General features: G+C 45.7%; 1 protein-coding gene across 4 annotated transcripts in view; it reads left to right on the top strand.

The window, feature by feature from the left end:
* Dyrk4 (dual specificity tyrosine phosphorylation regulated kinase 4) overlaps positions 1-16,938 on the top strand; it is a 42,298-nt gene extending 25,360 nt beyond the window's left edge. For 2 of the 4 annotated variants that reach the window (XM_021164972.2, XM_085839873.1), the window contains 9 exons: positions 8-144; positions 455-595; positions 2,056-2,194; positions 5,479-5,560; positions 6,681-6,853; positions 7,985-8,045; positions 11,684-11,813; positions 15,496-15,674; positions 16,403-16,938. In XM_021164972.2, the coding sequence (XP_021020631.1) occupies positions 8-144; positions 455-595; positions 2,056-2,194; positions 5,479-5,560; positions 6,681-6,853; positions 7,985-8,045; positions 11,684-11,813; positions 15,496-15,674; positions 16,403-16,635 (1,275 nt within the window). In that variant the 3' untranslated portion in view covers positions 16,636-16,938. The remainder of the gene's footprint in view (positions 1-7; positions 145-454; positions 596-2,055; positions 2,195-5,478; positions 5,561-6,680; positions 6,854-7,984; positions 8,046-11,683; positions 11,814-15,495; positions 15,675-16,402) is intronic. The other 2 variants (XM_021164973.2, XM_085839874.1) reach the window with 1 other exon arrangement.
* The last annotated feature ends 1,152 nt before the right edge of the window (positions 16,939-18,090 follow it).

An 18,090-nucleotide genomic window follows, 5' to 3' on the forward strand; every position in this document is an offset into this window, starting at 1 on the left:
TCTGCAGGTCCTGCATGACCACATTGCCTACCGATATGAGGTTCTGGAGATGATCGGGAAAGGGTCCTTTGGACAGGTGGCCAAGTGCTTGGATCACAAAAACAATGAGTTGGTGGCCCTGAAAATCATCAGGAACAAAAAGAGGTGTGACTTGATAGGCAACATAGGGCCTGGGAATTGGACTGTGTGGCTCCAGCTCTCTCCAGAAGCCAGCTCTCTGCCACTGCTCTTCTCAAATCTCTTTGGCTCTGCTTGTTTCTCTCTCTGCCTGTCTGATATCACACGGGGTAAGGAGAAGCAATAATGGCGTTTAGGATGCACTCCTGACATCCTAGATATTCTTGGGACCCTGGGGTGGGATTCAGGACTGTCTACCACATTGTGACATGATGTGCATTTTGTGTGATTTCTGTCCTCATTGCCCACCACCTTGGTCACTCCCCAATCACCTCAGATTTCACCATCAGGCTCTGGTGGAGCTGAAGATCCTGGAAGCCCTCAGAAGGAAGGACAAAGACAACAACCACAATGTGGTCCACATGAAGGATTTCTTCTACTTCCGGAATCACCTCTGTATCACCTTTGAGCTCCTGGGGTCAGACTCTTCTTTGTTATATTATAAGTGGTTGCATAAGTGGCAGAAGAGAAACTGAGGTCCAAATGCAAGGCTTTTCTGGCTGTGGTAGTTAATGACTGAAGTGGGCATAGGAGCCACTCCGATAGAAAGGAGTATGAGACTGAAAGGGGACATCTTACCCCATGCCTCAGTAAAGCCTGGTTGCTTAAATGCATCTGTCGGGCTTTCCAGATGTTGAGTGTTGGAGTAGGTGACATAGCGTAGCCACTTGCCCTCATGATCGAAATGGAGACATACTGAAAAGGACATTGCTTTGCTTTGTGTCCCCATGTCCTGGTTTTCCAGTCTTGCAGAGCAGAGGCTTGAACACAGAACCACAGGCTGCCTAGGATGTTCTAAGGACTTGGATTTTGAGTAAAGGCAAGAACAGATTTTTTTTTTTTAATGTAAGAAAACAGGAACCTGATTTATGTAGATTGGCAGCAAATGTCTGAGTATAATCAATAGATCTCTCTGTGGTCATGTGTTCCTGGGTTATTGAATTAGTAGCTTGACGTTTTCTTTACACTGTTAGGAAACCTGCTCCATTCACCAGGCAAGTGAACATGCTGTCCACTGTTTCAATGTATAGAATGTAGTTTACTCTCCATTGTGCACACATGAATTATCTTTTCTGGGGTAAGATAGATAGGACAGACTGCCTCTCTTACCCAATTATTACAGTACCCGGGAAGGATGTCACTGTACTCAAAAGAGTTATGAGAAGCCCAGCTAAGTTGGGGAAGTGGCTGAGGGCCAAAGGCCATGGTTTCTAGACTCAGCTTTCCTCTCTGTACTGTACTGCCAAGAATGAATGGTTTCCAAAATGTTGTCACAGACAGATACCCTCTGAAATGAAAGAGGGGAAGGAAGTGGCCCGGTATTGTCGCATGTTCTTTCCTTCCTGTCCCCATCTTGAAGGCTGCACAGAAAATAAAAGCCATCAGTTCACAAACGTGTGTTTCTTTTTAAAATGCTTAGCATCCATTTTTGAGACTTGTAATTATGTCAGCAGACTTCATACAATGCAGCATGGCTTTATGGAACGTTGCAGACTTCTGCTCCTATAGAGAACCAAGAGGATGGTATGGGGAGTGGCAGCTTTCACCCTTTTAAGAGCACAGTGAAGGGACCAAGTAGCCACATTTACCTTTGGTAGAGTGCAGGCTCCCTGGCTTGCCTGAGCTTCTGTTGGACTGTCCTCATTCATGACTCTGAAGTACTTGTCAAAGCCTATAAGAGTGGCTACTTTGTTGAGGGTTCCCTGGGTCATATCCAAGAGCTTGAGAAACTATGGCAGTGTGTGCAGCTTTGCCTCCTGGCTTGCAATTGGTTTGCTATTAGAGGGAAACCAATCGACCAGGTTATCCATGTGTCCAAGCTGAGTCTGATGTTTCGACAGCCATCTACATTACTCTTTCTCTCCCTCTGTGTTCCAGAATCAACCTGTATGAGCTGATGAAGAATAACAGCTTTCAAGGCTTCAATCTGTCCATAGTTCGGCGCTTTACCTTTTCCATTTTGAAATGCTTACACATGCTTTATGTAGAGAAAATCATCCACTGTGACCTCAAGCCGGTGAGTACAAACTCTGCCCACCTGGCGCGGCTGGCTGCCACCATTGTTTTCCAGGGGTGGATGCCTGGCACTGTTCATTTATAGGTGGAGATGCAGTGAGGACCGAGGTGACATATTGAGGTATCTAGGAATAGGAAGGCTTGAGAGCTTTCCTTCAGAAGTGGTGGTATGTCTGGTGTCTTGAGCATCCAGGCACACTTACAAGATACCCTGGGAGTCTAGATTCACTCAGTTGTTACTTCCAATCATCAGTCACGGCAGCCCTTAACAGTGTTCTTGTTAGTTAGGGGTGGTGGTAGATGAGGAGTTCAAAAATCAGCCTCAGCTACACAAGAGAGTTCAAGACCAGCCTGGGATACGGGGCACCCTGCCTTAGATTCCCTTTCCCCCAATATTTATTGCTGTGTAACTAATGAAAGAACTGGAGCTCGCTCTCCTAACTGTGCCTCCACAACGCCAGTAAAATCTTATTGGAGTAAATCCTGCACAGTCATGCTGGAAAGACCCATCATGATGCGTAAAGGTAAGCTCATCCCAAAGGAATTCACACTTTGCATATTCAAATATGCAAACTTGCATAATCGCCTTATGCAAATTTGCATATTCGAGATATGCAAATTTGCATGTTCAAAATATGCAGATTTGCATATTCAAAATATGATGGACTCCTGGACGTGGCACACAAACAACCAGATGGTCTCCATTCAATTCTCAGCCTGGCTGGCATTATACACATAGCTCTACAGATGCACTGGTTGTTTTATTTAGTAATTGCTTCTTTGGGGTTTTTGGTTTGTTGTGTTGTTTTGTTTTGTTTTTGAGCCAAGGTTTCATATAACTCATGCTGTCCTCAAGCACCACACTTAGCTGAGGCTGGCCTTGGACTCCTGATCCTCTTGTTTCTACTTGCTCAATTGCTGGAACTACCCGCATGCACCACTGGGCCTGGCTATAAATTGTTCCTATAGACCTCTGGCTATAAATTGTTCACTAGACTACAATTTCTTCCCCAGAACAGGTACCACTTCTCCCCATTATGTCCCCAGGACATAACACAGAACCTGATACCAGAAATAGAAAGCAGCAGGTGATTGTGGAATGGGTGATGGCTGTCAATTCAAGCAGCGGCTTGGAACAAAGTATAAAGAGCTGCTTCAAAACCCAGCCTAACGCACCGATGGGTGACCATTCCTCTTTGGTCTCACTCTCCCCTCTTCATCCCCAAATGTGGCTAATTTCTTCTTGAAAATTCTTAAGTTCTGGGATTACGTTTTTGTGATCAAAGATTTTCAAGATAGATGCTGTCATGACTGGAGACTCGTTTAAAAAAAAAAAAAGGAAATAGATTGATTTATTTACCACACTGAGGTCCAAGTCCTCAGTTTCCCAGCTCCAAAAGATCCCATACTAACTATGGTCTTTAGATTTAGGGGACTGAATTCACAAGGTTTCCCCCAGCCAAATTATCAGATAACAGATTTCTTTGAGACATGAGTCAAGTGTTAAACAGACCAGAGAGGCGTTTCGTGACTATGTATTAAAAGGCAGGGTTGTGCCTTTAACGTTTATGGTACACAAGTCTTGAGTTCCCATAGCTTTGCTCCTTTCTAAGAGAACAATTTCCCAGTAAGAGTGGAGAGGGGGTGGCTGTGTCTGTCAGTCTTCCATTGCTGTGACAAAATACTTATGCAAATCAGCGTCTAAGGAGGAGGAGGAAAGGTCTGTTTGGGCTGATGGCTTCAACCCAAGGTTGGTTGGCACCATCGCTTTTGGAACTCTGGCAAAGCAGAATACCACAACAGAGGACCCCTGGAGAGTGAACCTATTCATTTCGTGGTGGCCAGGAAGGATGAGAATTGAGGAAAGTGCTAGTTCACAAAATTCCCCTTCACTGCCAGCCCCTGCCCTGCCCACCATGAGCAAACCTCCTCCAATTAGACCCCACCTCCTAAAGTTCCCTCTGCCTCCCCTAGATGCAGGCCAGCAACTAAGCTTGCAGCACACCAGTTAGTGGGGATATGTGAGATCCAAGGCATAGCCTATGGCCAGCCCCATCCAGTGATGGAGTCTCTCCATTGGGCTGGAGACACAAGAAATTCTTGTTCTTTTAAGGTTTCTGTTACCTATCTTCCCTGGGTTAACAGCAGTTCTGAAAAGTACTTCGTTTGAGGTGCTAGAGGCTTCGGATTGGCTTTGCTGTGCATTTGTCTTTGCTGTGCCTTTGTTAAGAGCACCATAAGCAACCTTCTGAAAGGAGATCCTTGAGACACAGTTAGGACATTGTTCTTTTAGCCTTTGCCAGCACAGTGTCACACTGAGACAAGAGCCCAGAGCTCTGCCTTGACTATGTAACATCTGGCACCCTCAAACTCTGTCTGTCTGTCTGTCTGTCTATCTACCTAACTACCTAGCTTTATTTCTGTTATCTATTTACTGGTTCATTCACGGGTTCTATACTATCATAAGAGAGTATTAGCAGTAGCATTTCTTTTTTTATTGGATATTTTCTTTATTTACATTTCAAATATTATCCCCTCTCCCAGTCTGTCCCTCCCCACCCCCCTCGAAACCCCCTATGCTATCCTTCCTCCCCCTGCTTCTATGAGGGTGTTTCCCCCCCCACCCCCACCCCAGCAATAGCATTTCTTTCTTTCTTTCTTCCTCTCTTTTTTTGTTTTTTTTTTTGTTTTTGTTTTTCGAGACAGGGTTTCTCTGTGTAGCCCTGGCTGTCCTGGAACTTACTTTGTAGACCAGGCTGGCCTCGAACTCAGTAATCCGCCTGCCTCTGCCTCCCAAGTGCTGGGATTAAAGGCGTGCACCACCACCGCCCAGTGCAATAGCGTTTCTTATAAACATTACATATATTCAGCCAACAGCACTTGTAAGACCTCGTGCAAGCCAAGCATAGGACCAGGTTACCAAGGAGCATGTAAATAAACCCATAATCATCAGGAGGTTTTTTTTTTTTTTTTTACACAACCAATGGGGGAAGAGACACAATATATGCAAATGAAGGAATGCAAACCAGTAAATACTGGGTCAAAATCAGATAAAGACCACAAGTCAATGGGAAGCCCCCCCCCCCATTGGGAAGAGAGGAAGGACAATGAGTTGTGGAGAAACTATGGGAAGACGAGTTTTGAGGTGGTTGTATGTGAACGGGGCCATCTGTATCCAGGAGTGACAAAGAGGTAAAAAAATGTTTCTCTGGGGAGAAAGCCCAGGCAACGGTAACTTAAATAAACTTTAATAAAACCTTAAATCAACATACTTCTTCTTTCCAGGAAAATATTGTGCTATACCAGAGGGGCCAAGTCACTGTTAAAGTTATTGACTTTGGGTCAAGCTGTTATGAACACCAGAAAGGTAGGACCCCTGCCTCCCTGTCTGAGTTCTGCTATTTTAAGTTCTGTCTCTTTGCACACCAGGCTACCTGGGTCGTTAGCCTCGATTCAGCCATCGCAACTGATGGCTTTTGAGCTAGGGGTGTTTCACGTCTCTGAGATAGTCATCTGGACCTAGGTATCACAACTGATGGCTTTTGAGCTAGGTGCTTCACGTCTCTGAGACAGTCATCTGAAAAAGGAAAGGGTTATATCCAAAGAGCATGTAAACGCTCTGAACTTCTCATAGGCCGAAGCTATGGAATGACCCCTGAACACTGGGTCCCCAAGCTGACTAGGCTTAGACTAGATTGTTTAGAATCAATCACTCCAGGGCTCTGGAACATTATAGTTCTCAGGTGTTCACCTTTACATGCAGCTCAGGAGCTTGCAATTTAGAAAATAACCACTCTACAGTTTAGGTTTCACCGCCTTTGATTCATTCTCTGGACCTTGCACTTTGTTTTTTCCAGCTAGAACCTAGAAAGAAACCCTAGAGCCTATTCATATCAACTTTCACTGAACTTAATTTGCTTGGTTATCTGCCCCTTTGCCTTTTATAAGTCTGACTTAGAGAATATGTCCCGGTTATATGTCATTCATTAGTCTGGGGGAAATAAAAAGAACCCAAACCCCCAGTATTGTCTCACAAAAGTGAGACCGCATCTGGCCATGTATCTCAGGCTGGCCTGGAACCAGCGATCCCCCTGCTCCTCCTGCCTCTACCTCTCAGATGCTGGACTCACAGGTGTGTACCACCACCCAGTTAAATTCCTGTTATAATTTTAAAACAGGTATTTAAAATTAAATACACCCTCCCTGGGGGGGGGGTAGGGTTGTTTTCTTCTTTCTTTTGATTATTTTGTTTTATTCTTTAAAAAGTCGAATTAAATGTATTTCCTTGGAATTTACTCCTCTGGAGTTCCTTATCCATAGAATGGTGATAACTATCAGCAGCTGGAAGGATTAGTCTATGGGTAGATGACGCAATGGGACCCACACTTCTTCCTGAGAAGCCCACAGAGAGGGAGGGGCCTTTATGAGGGTGGAGCTCTGCATTGGTTACCACAGAGGCATCAGCTTTCCCTCCCCTTCTCCCACAGTGTATACATACATCCAGAGCCGGTTCTACCGATCCCCAGAGGTGATTCTGGGCCACCCCTATAACATGGCCATTGACATGTGGAGCCTGGGCTGCATCATGGCGGAGCTGTACACCGGATATCCACTGTTCCCTGGGGAGAACGAGGTGGAGCAGCTGGCTTGCATCATGGAGGTGAGGGGGGAGAGCCGGCCACCAGCATGGCTGACTTCCTGGGATAACATCCATCCTCAGGCTCTGGGGTTCATCAGACCCAGCAAGGGCAGTGCCATGCACATGCCTCCACTTCTGAAAGTAGTTTTGAAATGTTGTACCTCTTGGATTTTGCTGAGATGAGAGCTAACTTTTTCATCATGATTAAAATAGTTACCCATGATGTTCTTCCTCTCACTGTAAATATTGGCATTTTAAAATAAAATTGTAATGATAGTCTTTCAAATGCACAGACATGATGATGATGATGATGATGACGATACTGAAGCTGGTGTGATCTGTTACTCTCCAAATCTACCCGAAACTCAGGGGGCTGTGCTCTTTTTAAACAACTGCACCCTTTGCTTTGTTCTTCTTTCTCCTTGAAAAGCCAAATAGGCAAAATAGCTGGAAACGGAAGTTATGATGGAGTTAACACAAGTCTTGGTGTTTGCAAACCAGGGGTCCAGCCTTGGGTATATCTTTATGGCGTACCACATTGTTTGCAGTGGACTGCTGGAGATGTTGCTGAGTCTGAAGTGCCCCTGAACCATGCCCAATTCTAGCACCTGGGAGACGGGGGGTGTGGGTGTGCGCTGTGCCCCTACTAGAAACTCTGAAGGGTGGCAGAACTGGAAGGCAGGGCTATGCCAAGCCCATGTCTGCCAACCAGGGCTGAGGGAGAGCTGTTCTGTTTCAGAGAAAACAGTGACTAGTCAGGACTAATTCTTCTCTCCAGAAAGTTCTTTTGTCTTCTAAGGATCTGATCTCCTCCTCCTCCCGCAATCCCCCACCCCAACCCAGTGGCTCCATGCTGGGAGAAGTCACTCCTCATTCTCTGTGGTCCCCATGGGCAGACAGGGGTCTGGACACTTCCACAGTGTCTTACCTGTTTAGCATGGCCAGTGTTCATTCTTAGGATACCGAGGTAGCCTGGAATAGGATTTATAAAACCTAGTCTCTGGGCTTAACCTGCCACTTAATGCTGTTAATTAAATCTCTTGGTCCTTATAAGTGAAAGACAAAAATCTGGCTAAAGTCGCACCTAGATCTTGACAGGTTTTGAACTTGTGACTCCGCAATAGTGACACAGCCACACTGTACTTGTTGAAGGTGCTGGGCCTGCCACCTGCCCACTTCACCCAGACAGCCTCCAGGAGACAGGTATTCTTTGGTAAGTCCCACGGTCTTATTCTCTTTGTCCAGTTGGGTTCAGTGATGTGTCACTGGCCTTGAAGACACCTACCATACCCTAGGCAGGCAAACAGGCAAGCAGACTGGCAGACAGATTTTTCTTTCTTCTGGTCCTATAATAAAGTGTAGTGAGGAGTTGAAGAGATGATAAATGGTGCCCTTGGTGTGACAGATGGTGTCTCACAGTGGGAAGGGGTCTCGACCATATAATACCCACGAGCATGGAAGACCCAGTTCCTCAGATCTGCCAGCTAGTACTGTAACCATGAAAGAGTAAAACCATAGCCTCTTCTAGAGGTGCTTCCCAAACAACTTGGCCTCTCTTGCTTTGTACTGTGTGGGGAAATCAGGGCAGAAACTTCTGGCATAGTGGATATTTCTACTGTTATACTCCGCCATTAATGGAGAATACATTGTTATTGTTATTGTTATTATAATTATTATTAGTAGTAGTAGTAGTAATAGCATGTTTACATGTGCAGGGGTGGGGTCTATGTGTGTGTGGGTTCACGCATACACAGGGATGCCAGAGTTCAGTATCATCAGGTACTATTGTTGTGACATTATTCCTGGGGTGGTGTGAGCAAATGTCTATTCACCCCAGCTAGGTAACTTATGACAGACTAAAGTATAAATAGCAACCAAGTCCAATTGGTGATCCAATGTGTTTTACTTGGGTTACCTACAGGGGTATGCACTGGTTTTAGAGCAGGCAGGACCTGAACATAGCCACATCACTCCAGGCCAAGCACAGGTGATAGCATGTGAAAACTGTAACTCTGAAGCTCACTGCAGAAGATGCAGGCAGCTCAAGATGTTGGAGAGTGTCTCTTTTAGGCAGCCCAAGCGGGCAGGTCCTCTTCTAGGTAGCGCAGCTGATCTCTGCTTCTTCCTGGCAAGAAAGTTATCTCTAGGCAGTTCTTACAGCTCCTATGTTTGGGGAGAGAAGTAATCTGCTTCAGGGACTTCCTGAAGCTTCTGAGTGGCCTTCTGGGACTAATGAGCTTGGCTGTAGCTCGCCACACTTCATTCCAAACTCAGCCTCTGAGGGTTGCCCAAGTAGAGGGAAGGAAAGCAGACAAGAAGGAGCAGAGACAAGGGCATTGCTAAGCAGCCACCGTGGTCAGGCTAGCTGACAGACATGCACCAGCTATGCAATCTGGATTATCTTAGTCCTTTCTGATTCTTGACTTGGGAATGGCCTCAAAAATCAGAGGCAAATAAGTCATCACACATTACTCTCAGCCTTCTCCATCAACAGGGGAGTAAAGATGATTCCCAAAGAGAGCCACTAGGACGAAACTGTTTCAGTCCAGCATGCACTGGTTTCCTCTGCACCAGTCACTAACAAGCTTCTGACCTCCTGGCCCCTCCCTCAGTTTCCTTGGATTCGCCAGGATCTAGAAACTGAAAGTGGAAGGCCCAGAAAGCAGAAGTACTCCATTATGGTTGGCCTGTCCCATGCATGACATTCCAGGTTTTCAGCCTCTCAAGGGTCACCTCATATTCCTGGCTAGAGAAGTGAAGACTTAACCTTTGGGCAGGGCAGTGTCCTTGTTTCCTGAGCACAGCACTCACCTTGAGGACAAGTACAGGGTCTGGCTGACATGTTCCCGGGTGAACCGATGAGCTGGACTTTTGATGACACCTGCTCTTCCCGCTAGCTGCGTGGAGGACTGAGCCTCTGGGCTTTGAATTTGATAGAAGAATAGTGGGGAACAGAAGGTACTTCCTTTTGCTAGACTATCACACCAGGGAAGAGTCATGTCCTAAACCTCAAGACATGTCATGAGACACGTCCAATGGGGGAATAAGGACAGGAGAACACAGCATCCTAGACACTAGAGAAGGTAGATGTTCTACCATCGTTGTCATGCTTAGGTCTTGCAGTAGACTTTCATAGCAACACCCACATCTTGGTCTCCTTGATGTTACCGTGAGTAGTATCTATTCCATTGTTGCCCAACTTTAGGGTCATTTGGGTATTAACCAAAATGCTGGTTCCTATGAGTCTCCTCTATGACCCATGGGTCTTGTGTTTCTAATAGCAGCTTTTTGTGACTCTTTTGAACAGGGTGACTGTGGGAAACACTTTTTCACTTCTGTGGTTTCTCAAGCCCCAGCTAATTTGGGTTACACTCCTACTCACCAAGAAAGAGATACTGCCTCAGGGTAGTGTGAGAAGTATACCAGGTAGCACAAAGGAGATGGAGGAGAAGGGTTAGATAGGAACTGGGACCAGAGAAGAGAAAAAATCTGGACAAGAACAATTGCATAATGACGCTAAGTTACTTAAAGGGATGTGTGCTTAAATCCTCCTGTTTTGTTTGTTTGTTTTACTTTGCTTAAAGTAACATGGAAAGAAGGCCAGTGCAGGTGCTACCTCTAGCAGGAAACAGGAGTAGTGTGGGTTTACAGGCCCCCATACAATTCTGGTCCATTCATAACCTTATAAAGACAAGGATAACCCATGTCCACAAATTCCCATACACACATTTCTGAAAGTCTCTCTTCTAGGAATTTAGTCAGAGTAGATATTTTGGAGGCTCTGAAAATGACACTGGTTACAAACTGAATGGAACAGAGTTGGGCATGGGGATCTACACCTTCAATCCCAGCACTCAGGAGGCAGAGGCAGGTGGATCTCAGTGAGTTCAAGGACAGTGTGATCTTTGAGTTCCAGACATGCCAAGGCCACACAGTGAGACCAGGGGCAGGGGGGAAATAACAGAAGAACATGATTTGGCCTCCACAATGTCCATCACACAAACACTGAGTTCTGAGAACACAGTGAAGCACACAGACAGTAAATACCCCTATTGCTCACACTCATCAGCTCATATCGCTTTACAAGGTGTTAAGTCAACGTGGCCAGCTCTTCTGAGCATCATGCAAGCATCTCAGTGTGCAGTTGAATGGTTTCTCCTTCAAAGGATTTCACAAAACATCCTTAGGCCATCTTTAGAACCATCTGGACCTCACACATTTGGTAAAGGTCTTACTCAGCAGAAAGAGCCAAAGAAAGGCCATTCCTAGCCAGGTCTTCTAGAGCCAGAACACTCCAATTGTTGACAAAATTTTGAACAATTAAGTGAGCTTCTGTGGTTGGTAAATGAAAGCTCATTTCCTTAAATGTCTTGCTTTGTTCTGCTCCATGAATGGCCTCATTTTTACTTTATTGGGCTAGTGAGAATTGAGCAAAGGCAAAGACAACCCACGAAGATACAACATCCTTCTACCTAGAGGTGGATACTTTGGACATTTGAAGTTTATTTTTATCATTAGCATCTCTAATATCACCTAACAATGGTCAGAGGCAGCAAGTGATTTAAACTATTGAACAGCGTGTGGTGGGGAGGAGACACAGAACAGTCAGGTTTGTAGGACAAGTTGTATTTGGCATCATTGTGATCACTGTGAACTATTTCAGCCTGTTGAGGCTATGATGTGTTTGGGTAGGTGGGTGGGTGGAGAAGGGTGGGATGGGGAAGGCACATCAGAAGGGGACAAAAGAGCTGCAGAGAGGCCTTCAGGAAGCAGCAGGTTTGAGTGGACAGCTAGAAGTGATTGGGCAATATTTATACCTGGAACTAAATACAGAATGCTGTTTCTCTGAAGATTCCAAAGGTCTTCCCAAAAATATAAACAACAACAGAGGGGGAAAAAGATACCCAGATTCCAAGGATCTCACGATGGTGGTGAAAACCTACGATTCCAGCTTCCTGGACTTTCTCAGAAGGTGTTTGATGTGAGTTTGTTGGGGTGTCTTTGTTTGTGGGTGTACTGGCTAGTTTTGTGTCAACTTGCCACAGCTGGAGTTATCACAGAGAAAGGAGCTTCAATTGAGGAAATGCCTCCATGAGATCCAACTGTAAGGCATTTTCTCAATTAGTGATCAAGGGGAAAGGCCCCTTGTGGATGGGACCATCTCTGGGCTGGTAGTCTTGGGTTTTATAAGAGAGCAGGCTGAGCAAGCCAGGCGAGGCAAGCCAGTAAAGAACATCCCTCCATGGCCTCTGTATCAGCTCCTGCTCCCTGACCTGTCTGAGTTCCAGTCCTGACTTCCTTTGGTGATGAAGAGCAGCATGGAAGTGTAAGCCGAATAAACCCTTTCCTCCCCAACTTGCTTCTTGGTCATGATGTTTGTGCAGGAATAGAAACCCTGACTAAGACAGTGGGTTTCTTTTTTTTTTTAAGATTTATTTATTTTATTTTATTATATGTGAGTACACTGTCTTCAGATGCACCAGAAGAGGGTGTCAGATCTCATTACAGGTGGTTGTGAGCCACCATGTGGTTGCTGGGATTTGAACTCAGGACCTTCGGAAGAGCAGTCGGTGCTCTTAACCACTGAGCCATCTCTCCAGCCCTGTTTGTGGGTTTCTTAACTTTTAAGTACCATGCTTTCCTGTGTGTTTGCTGGTAAGAGTCAAGGCTGGGAGGTGGGTGTAAGAGCCCATCAGGACACTGTCTTCACTGTCATGAAGAGCTTTCAAGTATTCAAGTCATTTCGTGTACGTGTACGTGTGCGTGTGCGTGTGTGTGTGTAAAGATTGTTACCTTCTTAATCTCAAGTTGTCCAACTTAAGGTCCTAATGTCTAATACTTCATGAACTATACAGCCAGCTCTTCAGTGGGCTTAATGTACTGTGTGCAAAGCTATGCAATACACATGGGCACCAGGACACTTTTGTTTAGTCCCTCAATTTAGTGTTCAGACCTTCACATACTGGGCAGTTAGGGGTAAGGGAGCCATAGACTATTGTGCACAGCTGTTTACAATTGGCATGAATGCTTAGAATCTGAGGAGTAAAGTTCTGTATTTCAGTCACATCCTCATGAACATGGAGTGGCCATGATGCCTGTACCCCTGTTTTTGTTCTATCGTGTTTGGGAAAGCATGGCTGTGGCTGCTGTTTCCAGGGACTTTGCCAGCCTGTGTCTGCTGAGTCTAAGCAGATTGGCCATGTGCTCTTTAAAGAGCCATTGTTTCTCTTTGGGCCTGTTTCCTTTGCTCTAAAGTGAGGTGTTACTAAGGCGCCTTCAGTTCCACTGGTCCTACAACTGTTTAGTGTTTTCAGAAGAGTGTGCCGTTCTAATCTCTCACTCTCCTGGAGGGGGGCACAGAATGATGTCAGCAAAGCACTGTTGAATTCACACATTCTCCAACTCAGCCGCAGCCCAGAGGGTGATCAGAAGAATCTGCTCAGCTGACTTCAGGTGGAGTCACCCCAGACTCTTGCTGAGACTACAGAATGAATGTCTCTTAAAAATGACAGAAACCGGGCTGGAGAGATGGCTCAGCGGGTAGGAGCACTGACTGCCCAGTTCAAATCCCAGCAACCACATGGTGGCTCACAACCATCTTTAATAAGATCTGATGCCCTCTTCTAGTGTGTCTGAAGACAGCTACAGTGTACTTAGATATAAAAATAAATAAATCTTTAAAAAAAATGATAGAAGCCAACACTGACACTGGGTTTGGGGTAGGGGCTACCTGGAACCCCATTCATTCAGAACACAGTTCAGTAGCAACTCAGGTTTTCATTCATGGATGCATTGCAAAGGATCAACTGCCTTCAACTCATACAATGCAGTTATGTTGACAGGGCCTGTTACCCAACCTGAAATCTCTAAGCAGCACAGCTTTGGAATGACAGACTAGAGGTGGCTTCGGAGCCAGAGCCCACAGGGTTAGATACAACACATCAAGCCCTGCATCTGTCTTAAAGGCTAACTGCAGAAGTTCGGGAGAGGAAAGACATAGTTCCACAGCAGTCGGTGTGATAACTGAGTGTGAGTGTGAGTGTGTGAGTGTGTGTGTGTGTGTGTGTGTGTGAGAGTGTGTGTGAGTGTGAGTGTGTGTGTGAGTGTGTGTGTGTGAGTGTGAGTGTGTGTGTGTGTGTGGTAGTTGATGACTTTGATGAGTCTAGACGATTCTTACTGCCTTCCTGTAGTTGGAAGCTCTTCCTAGCATGATGGACAAGAAATGGGAGTGCCCACCATGAAAGGTGACCAGATGACAGAACTATAGATGCCAGCAAACAGTGGAGATCACCAAGGTTTGGTGGTTTCCAAAGAGCATGCCTTTCTCGTTCATTTGGAGAAAGATACTTTCGGGTTTTCGGATAGTTGAAATGAGTAGGACCTAAAAGAAGGGTCAGTTTTATCCCATATAATGCTAATGGGTAGAATTTAGGCCTGGGTGAGAGTTACTGGGAAATGAGCCATCCTTGGATTACTGACATGGGACATAAGAACCCTTTGACGATCAGAGGTTTTCAGCAGAGAGATGGCATAATATGTCTATAAACTCAGCTCTGGGAGAAAGAAGCAGGACAATTTCAACATTGAGTTCAGCCCGGGCAAAGTGAAATTGAAAAGGTCTTAAGGTATAACTCAGTGGTAGCTTCCTGACAGTCCTTGAGGCCCTGGGTTTGACATCCAGTATCAGGAAGGACAATCAACAGACAGAAAATGTCACACTTGTAACCTGTGCTAGTGCCTAGTTCCTGAACTTACTTTAGGATATAGAATGACTTATGTTGGACGTTCTATAAGATGTGTTTTGTTACTGTATTAGAAATTTCCTTGACTTACAACCCTTAGGGTTTTTTGTTTGGTTTTGCTTTGTTTTTGTTGGATACAGGATTTCACATAGCACAGGCTAGCCTCAAATTCACTACATTCTTGAGGCCTTAAACTCCTGATTCCCTTGCCTCCAGAGCGCGCAAGAGCTGAATTAGGCATTGCCATCACACCATGCTCCCTTATGAACTGCATTTTCTATCATTTTCTTCCCCTTACCTTTAGAGGCCCAGATCCCACAGTTTGAGAACTAAAAGCATGCATGGGTTTTTTTTTTTTTTAAGAATGATTTATGTATTTTATGTATGTAAGTACACTGTCACTGTCTTCAGACACACCACAAGAAGGCATTAGATCCTATTACAAATAGTCGTGAGCCACCATGTGGTTGCTGGGAATTGAACTCGGGATCTCTGGAAGGGCAGCCGGTGCTCTTAACCGCTGAGTCATCTCTCCAGCCCTGCAGCTTGCTCTGTCTATCTTCTAAACTTTCTAAATCCTAAATGTCATTAGCTAAGACTCTTGAAAGTACCATGTCTTTGCTTGTGTGTGAGTTACATTCCCGGCCCTAAACAAGATTTCTTGTAAGAGAATTTCTAGGGATCCTAGACAGTTTGGTATTGATATAGTGCCTGGTTCACTATGCAACTTTTTTTTTTAAAAGAAAAACATTAACAGTTGTTTGCAGTCACTTTACAGTTATGTCTTCATCTCTGTTCTTTGCTGTCTTTGAGATACAATACACCCAAAATGAAAAGCATCTTGATTTGGTTTAAAAGGTGTTTTTCTAAGAAAAGGGAAAGTCAACAGTAACCAGTGTGTTGGGTTGTCTTGGTGTCCAGGTGGGAGCCTTCTCTGCGCATGACCCCTGAGCAGGCCCTCAAGCATGCCTGGATTCACGAGCCAAGGAAATTCAAACCACGGCCCAAGCCACAGATATTAAGGAAGCCTGGGGCCAGTATTTCCTCTGAGATAAGCACAGAAAAGGCTGAAGAGCAACAGGCCAGCAAAGGCAAAAAAGGTAGTCTATGGAGCCAGCTTGGATGAATGAGCTCCGGTGTGTGTGCAGGACGGGGTAACTCAGCCCTGACGACACCACCTTGAGCTCACCATTGTTTTTTTTTTTTTGTTTCCTCTTTCAGGAGACTTGGTTTTAGCTAGATTCCTCCTCTTGGCCTCTTGCCATTAGGATTTTCCATTTGTACCTTTTATGTTCCTAAAAAACAAAAAGATTTTACTATTTGTGCATGGGTGTGCCTGCAGAGCCCAGGAGAGGGCGTCTTCTGATGCTCCGGAACTGGAGTTAGAGCGGTTGTAAACTTGTGTGTGGGTGTGGGAGTGGAGCTCCTGTCCTCTTAACAGGGTGACCTCTTACTCTCTGAGCCGCCCCTCCAGCCTCCTTTACACGATTGTAATGACACAGAATGGCAGGAGGCAACTTTCCATTGCACTCTGGTCTAGTAAATACAGTTCAATAGGCTCAAGTGAAGTGGGATTAAACTCTGCTTCTACATCCCCGGGTGTGGCTTTTAGGCAATTTGATCATCTGAAACACCCAACGACATTGGGAGCAGTGCTTATTCTGTGGGGTTTAGGAATGCATCAAATGGGTTAGTGATTACAAAGTGCTTAAAACAATGCTGGTCACCGACTGTTCAATCTCCCCCAGGCAATGTGGAGCCTAATGGCAGGGTGAGAACACAGTGGCTAGCATTTGAAGGGTTACTCCTTGTCCCTTCCTTCCTTCAGCAGATGAGGCTACCAAAGAAACTACAGACAAATTGAAAGACGAAGCCGAGAAGCACCTTGAGAATTCGGGCAAACAGCAGAGCTCTGTGGAGCACACAGCAGACACCATCCAGCTGCCTCAGCTAACTGAAGCTTCTGGAAAGCCAGAGACTGTTACTGGGTCAGAGATGTCCGCAGACCAGCAGAGCACCTCCTCCCCCAAGAGCACAAACATCTTACCACCCATCGTGTGACCCTAGTGGCGGGCGGGCATGTCCCGCTCCCTTCAGCCACCAATTTGTATTAGAGAAGGCACTTTGATTGTACAATACTTCACATTGCTTTTTTAATGCATAAAGGTTTGTAAGAAAAATCAGACTCTGCCCCCATGGTGAGTTAGCATGATTTCTCCAGAGGAGGTTGGCGGGGCTGGGGGAGTGGTCTTTACCCAAGCTCACCTTTTTAGGGTGTGTTTGTGTGTATGTAGGGGTGTGTGTTGTGCTGAATGCTACAGCCTCATTAATGGAATTCTAAATAAAACCAGATCTTTTCTTGTTCGTGGCGGTCAATCTACGTCAATCAGGATTCTATTTTGCTTTGATTGTGTACAGTTTACCTCTGTGTATATCAGCTTATACACATATACTGGGAATACGGCTTCAGACCTTCTGTGGGTTTTAGGAAAGGTATGTGCGAAGGTGCACGCAGAGGCTAGAAGATAACCACAGGTGTCATTCTTGTTGTCCTCCTGGTTTCCTGGGACAATCTCTCACTGGCCTGACACTTGCCACTCGAGTAGGTTGGACTGGATGGCCACTGGGCAGGGCTCTATTTCTGCTGCCCTGGTGCTGGGATTACAAGTGTGCCCCATCATGCCAGGCTTTTTTTTTTTAATCAGAGTATGAGTGTGGGTGTGGATGTGTGCATGTGCATGCACACACGTGTGTAAACCTGCCATGTTGCACAGGTACCTAAGGAGGCCAGGAGAAGGGAGAGCATCAGATCCCCTTAGCTGGAGTCACAGGGGTTGTGAACTGCTTGCTGTGGGTGCTGGGAACTGAACTGGTCCTCCTGAACGCTATCAAATACTCTCCACAGCTGAGCCATCTCTGTAGCTCCATGTCTGGTCTCCTCCCTTGGTCCTGGAGAACTCAGGTCCTCATACTATGTGGCAAACATTTCACCAGCTGATCTGTGCTCTTGGCCTGGGATTCTTGTTTGAAAATGGCAGTTGACGTCATTCCACTTGATTGGTTTGTACCATGGGGGTTGGGGGGCAGCTCAGATTTTCTCTGTTCATCTCGGGCCTGTCCCCCTTCCCCAGCCAGCTTGTGCTGATGACAGGCTCAGCCTGGAAGGTGAGGGGATTACTCACAACCAGTCATGGTGCGGGGATACCTCTCAGTTGCTAAGATGCTTGCTGTATAAGCAGGAGGGCTTGAGTGAGGCCCCTAGCACCGAAGTGAAAGGCTGGGTGCAACAGTGTTTCAACTGGCCAGGACTCAGCTTTGGGTGAGGTCGGCTATTTTAGACACCACTTAGCAAGAAGAAACATCACCTGCCTCCTCTAAAATGAATCAATAAATAAATGTAAAAAAAAAAAAAAATCTGCACTAGCAAGGTGGTTGCTGCCAACCTGACGAATGGTTCTGGCATTCTTCCTTGCCAGGGAAGGAGAGAACTGACTCCCACAGGTTGGTCTCTGAGCT

The sequence above is a fragment of the Mus caroli genome, unplaced genomic scaffold (genome assembly GCF_978045245.1).
Source record: "Mus caroli unplaced genomic scaffold, Mus_caroli_1 scaffold_7, whole genome shotgun sequence".
NCBI lineage: Eukaryota > Metazoa > Chordata > Mammalia > Rodentia > Muridae > Mus > Mus caroli.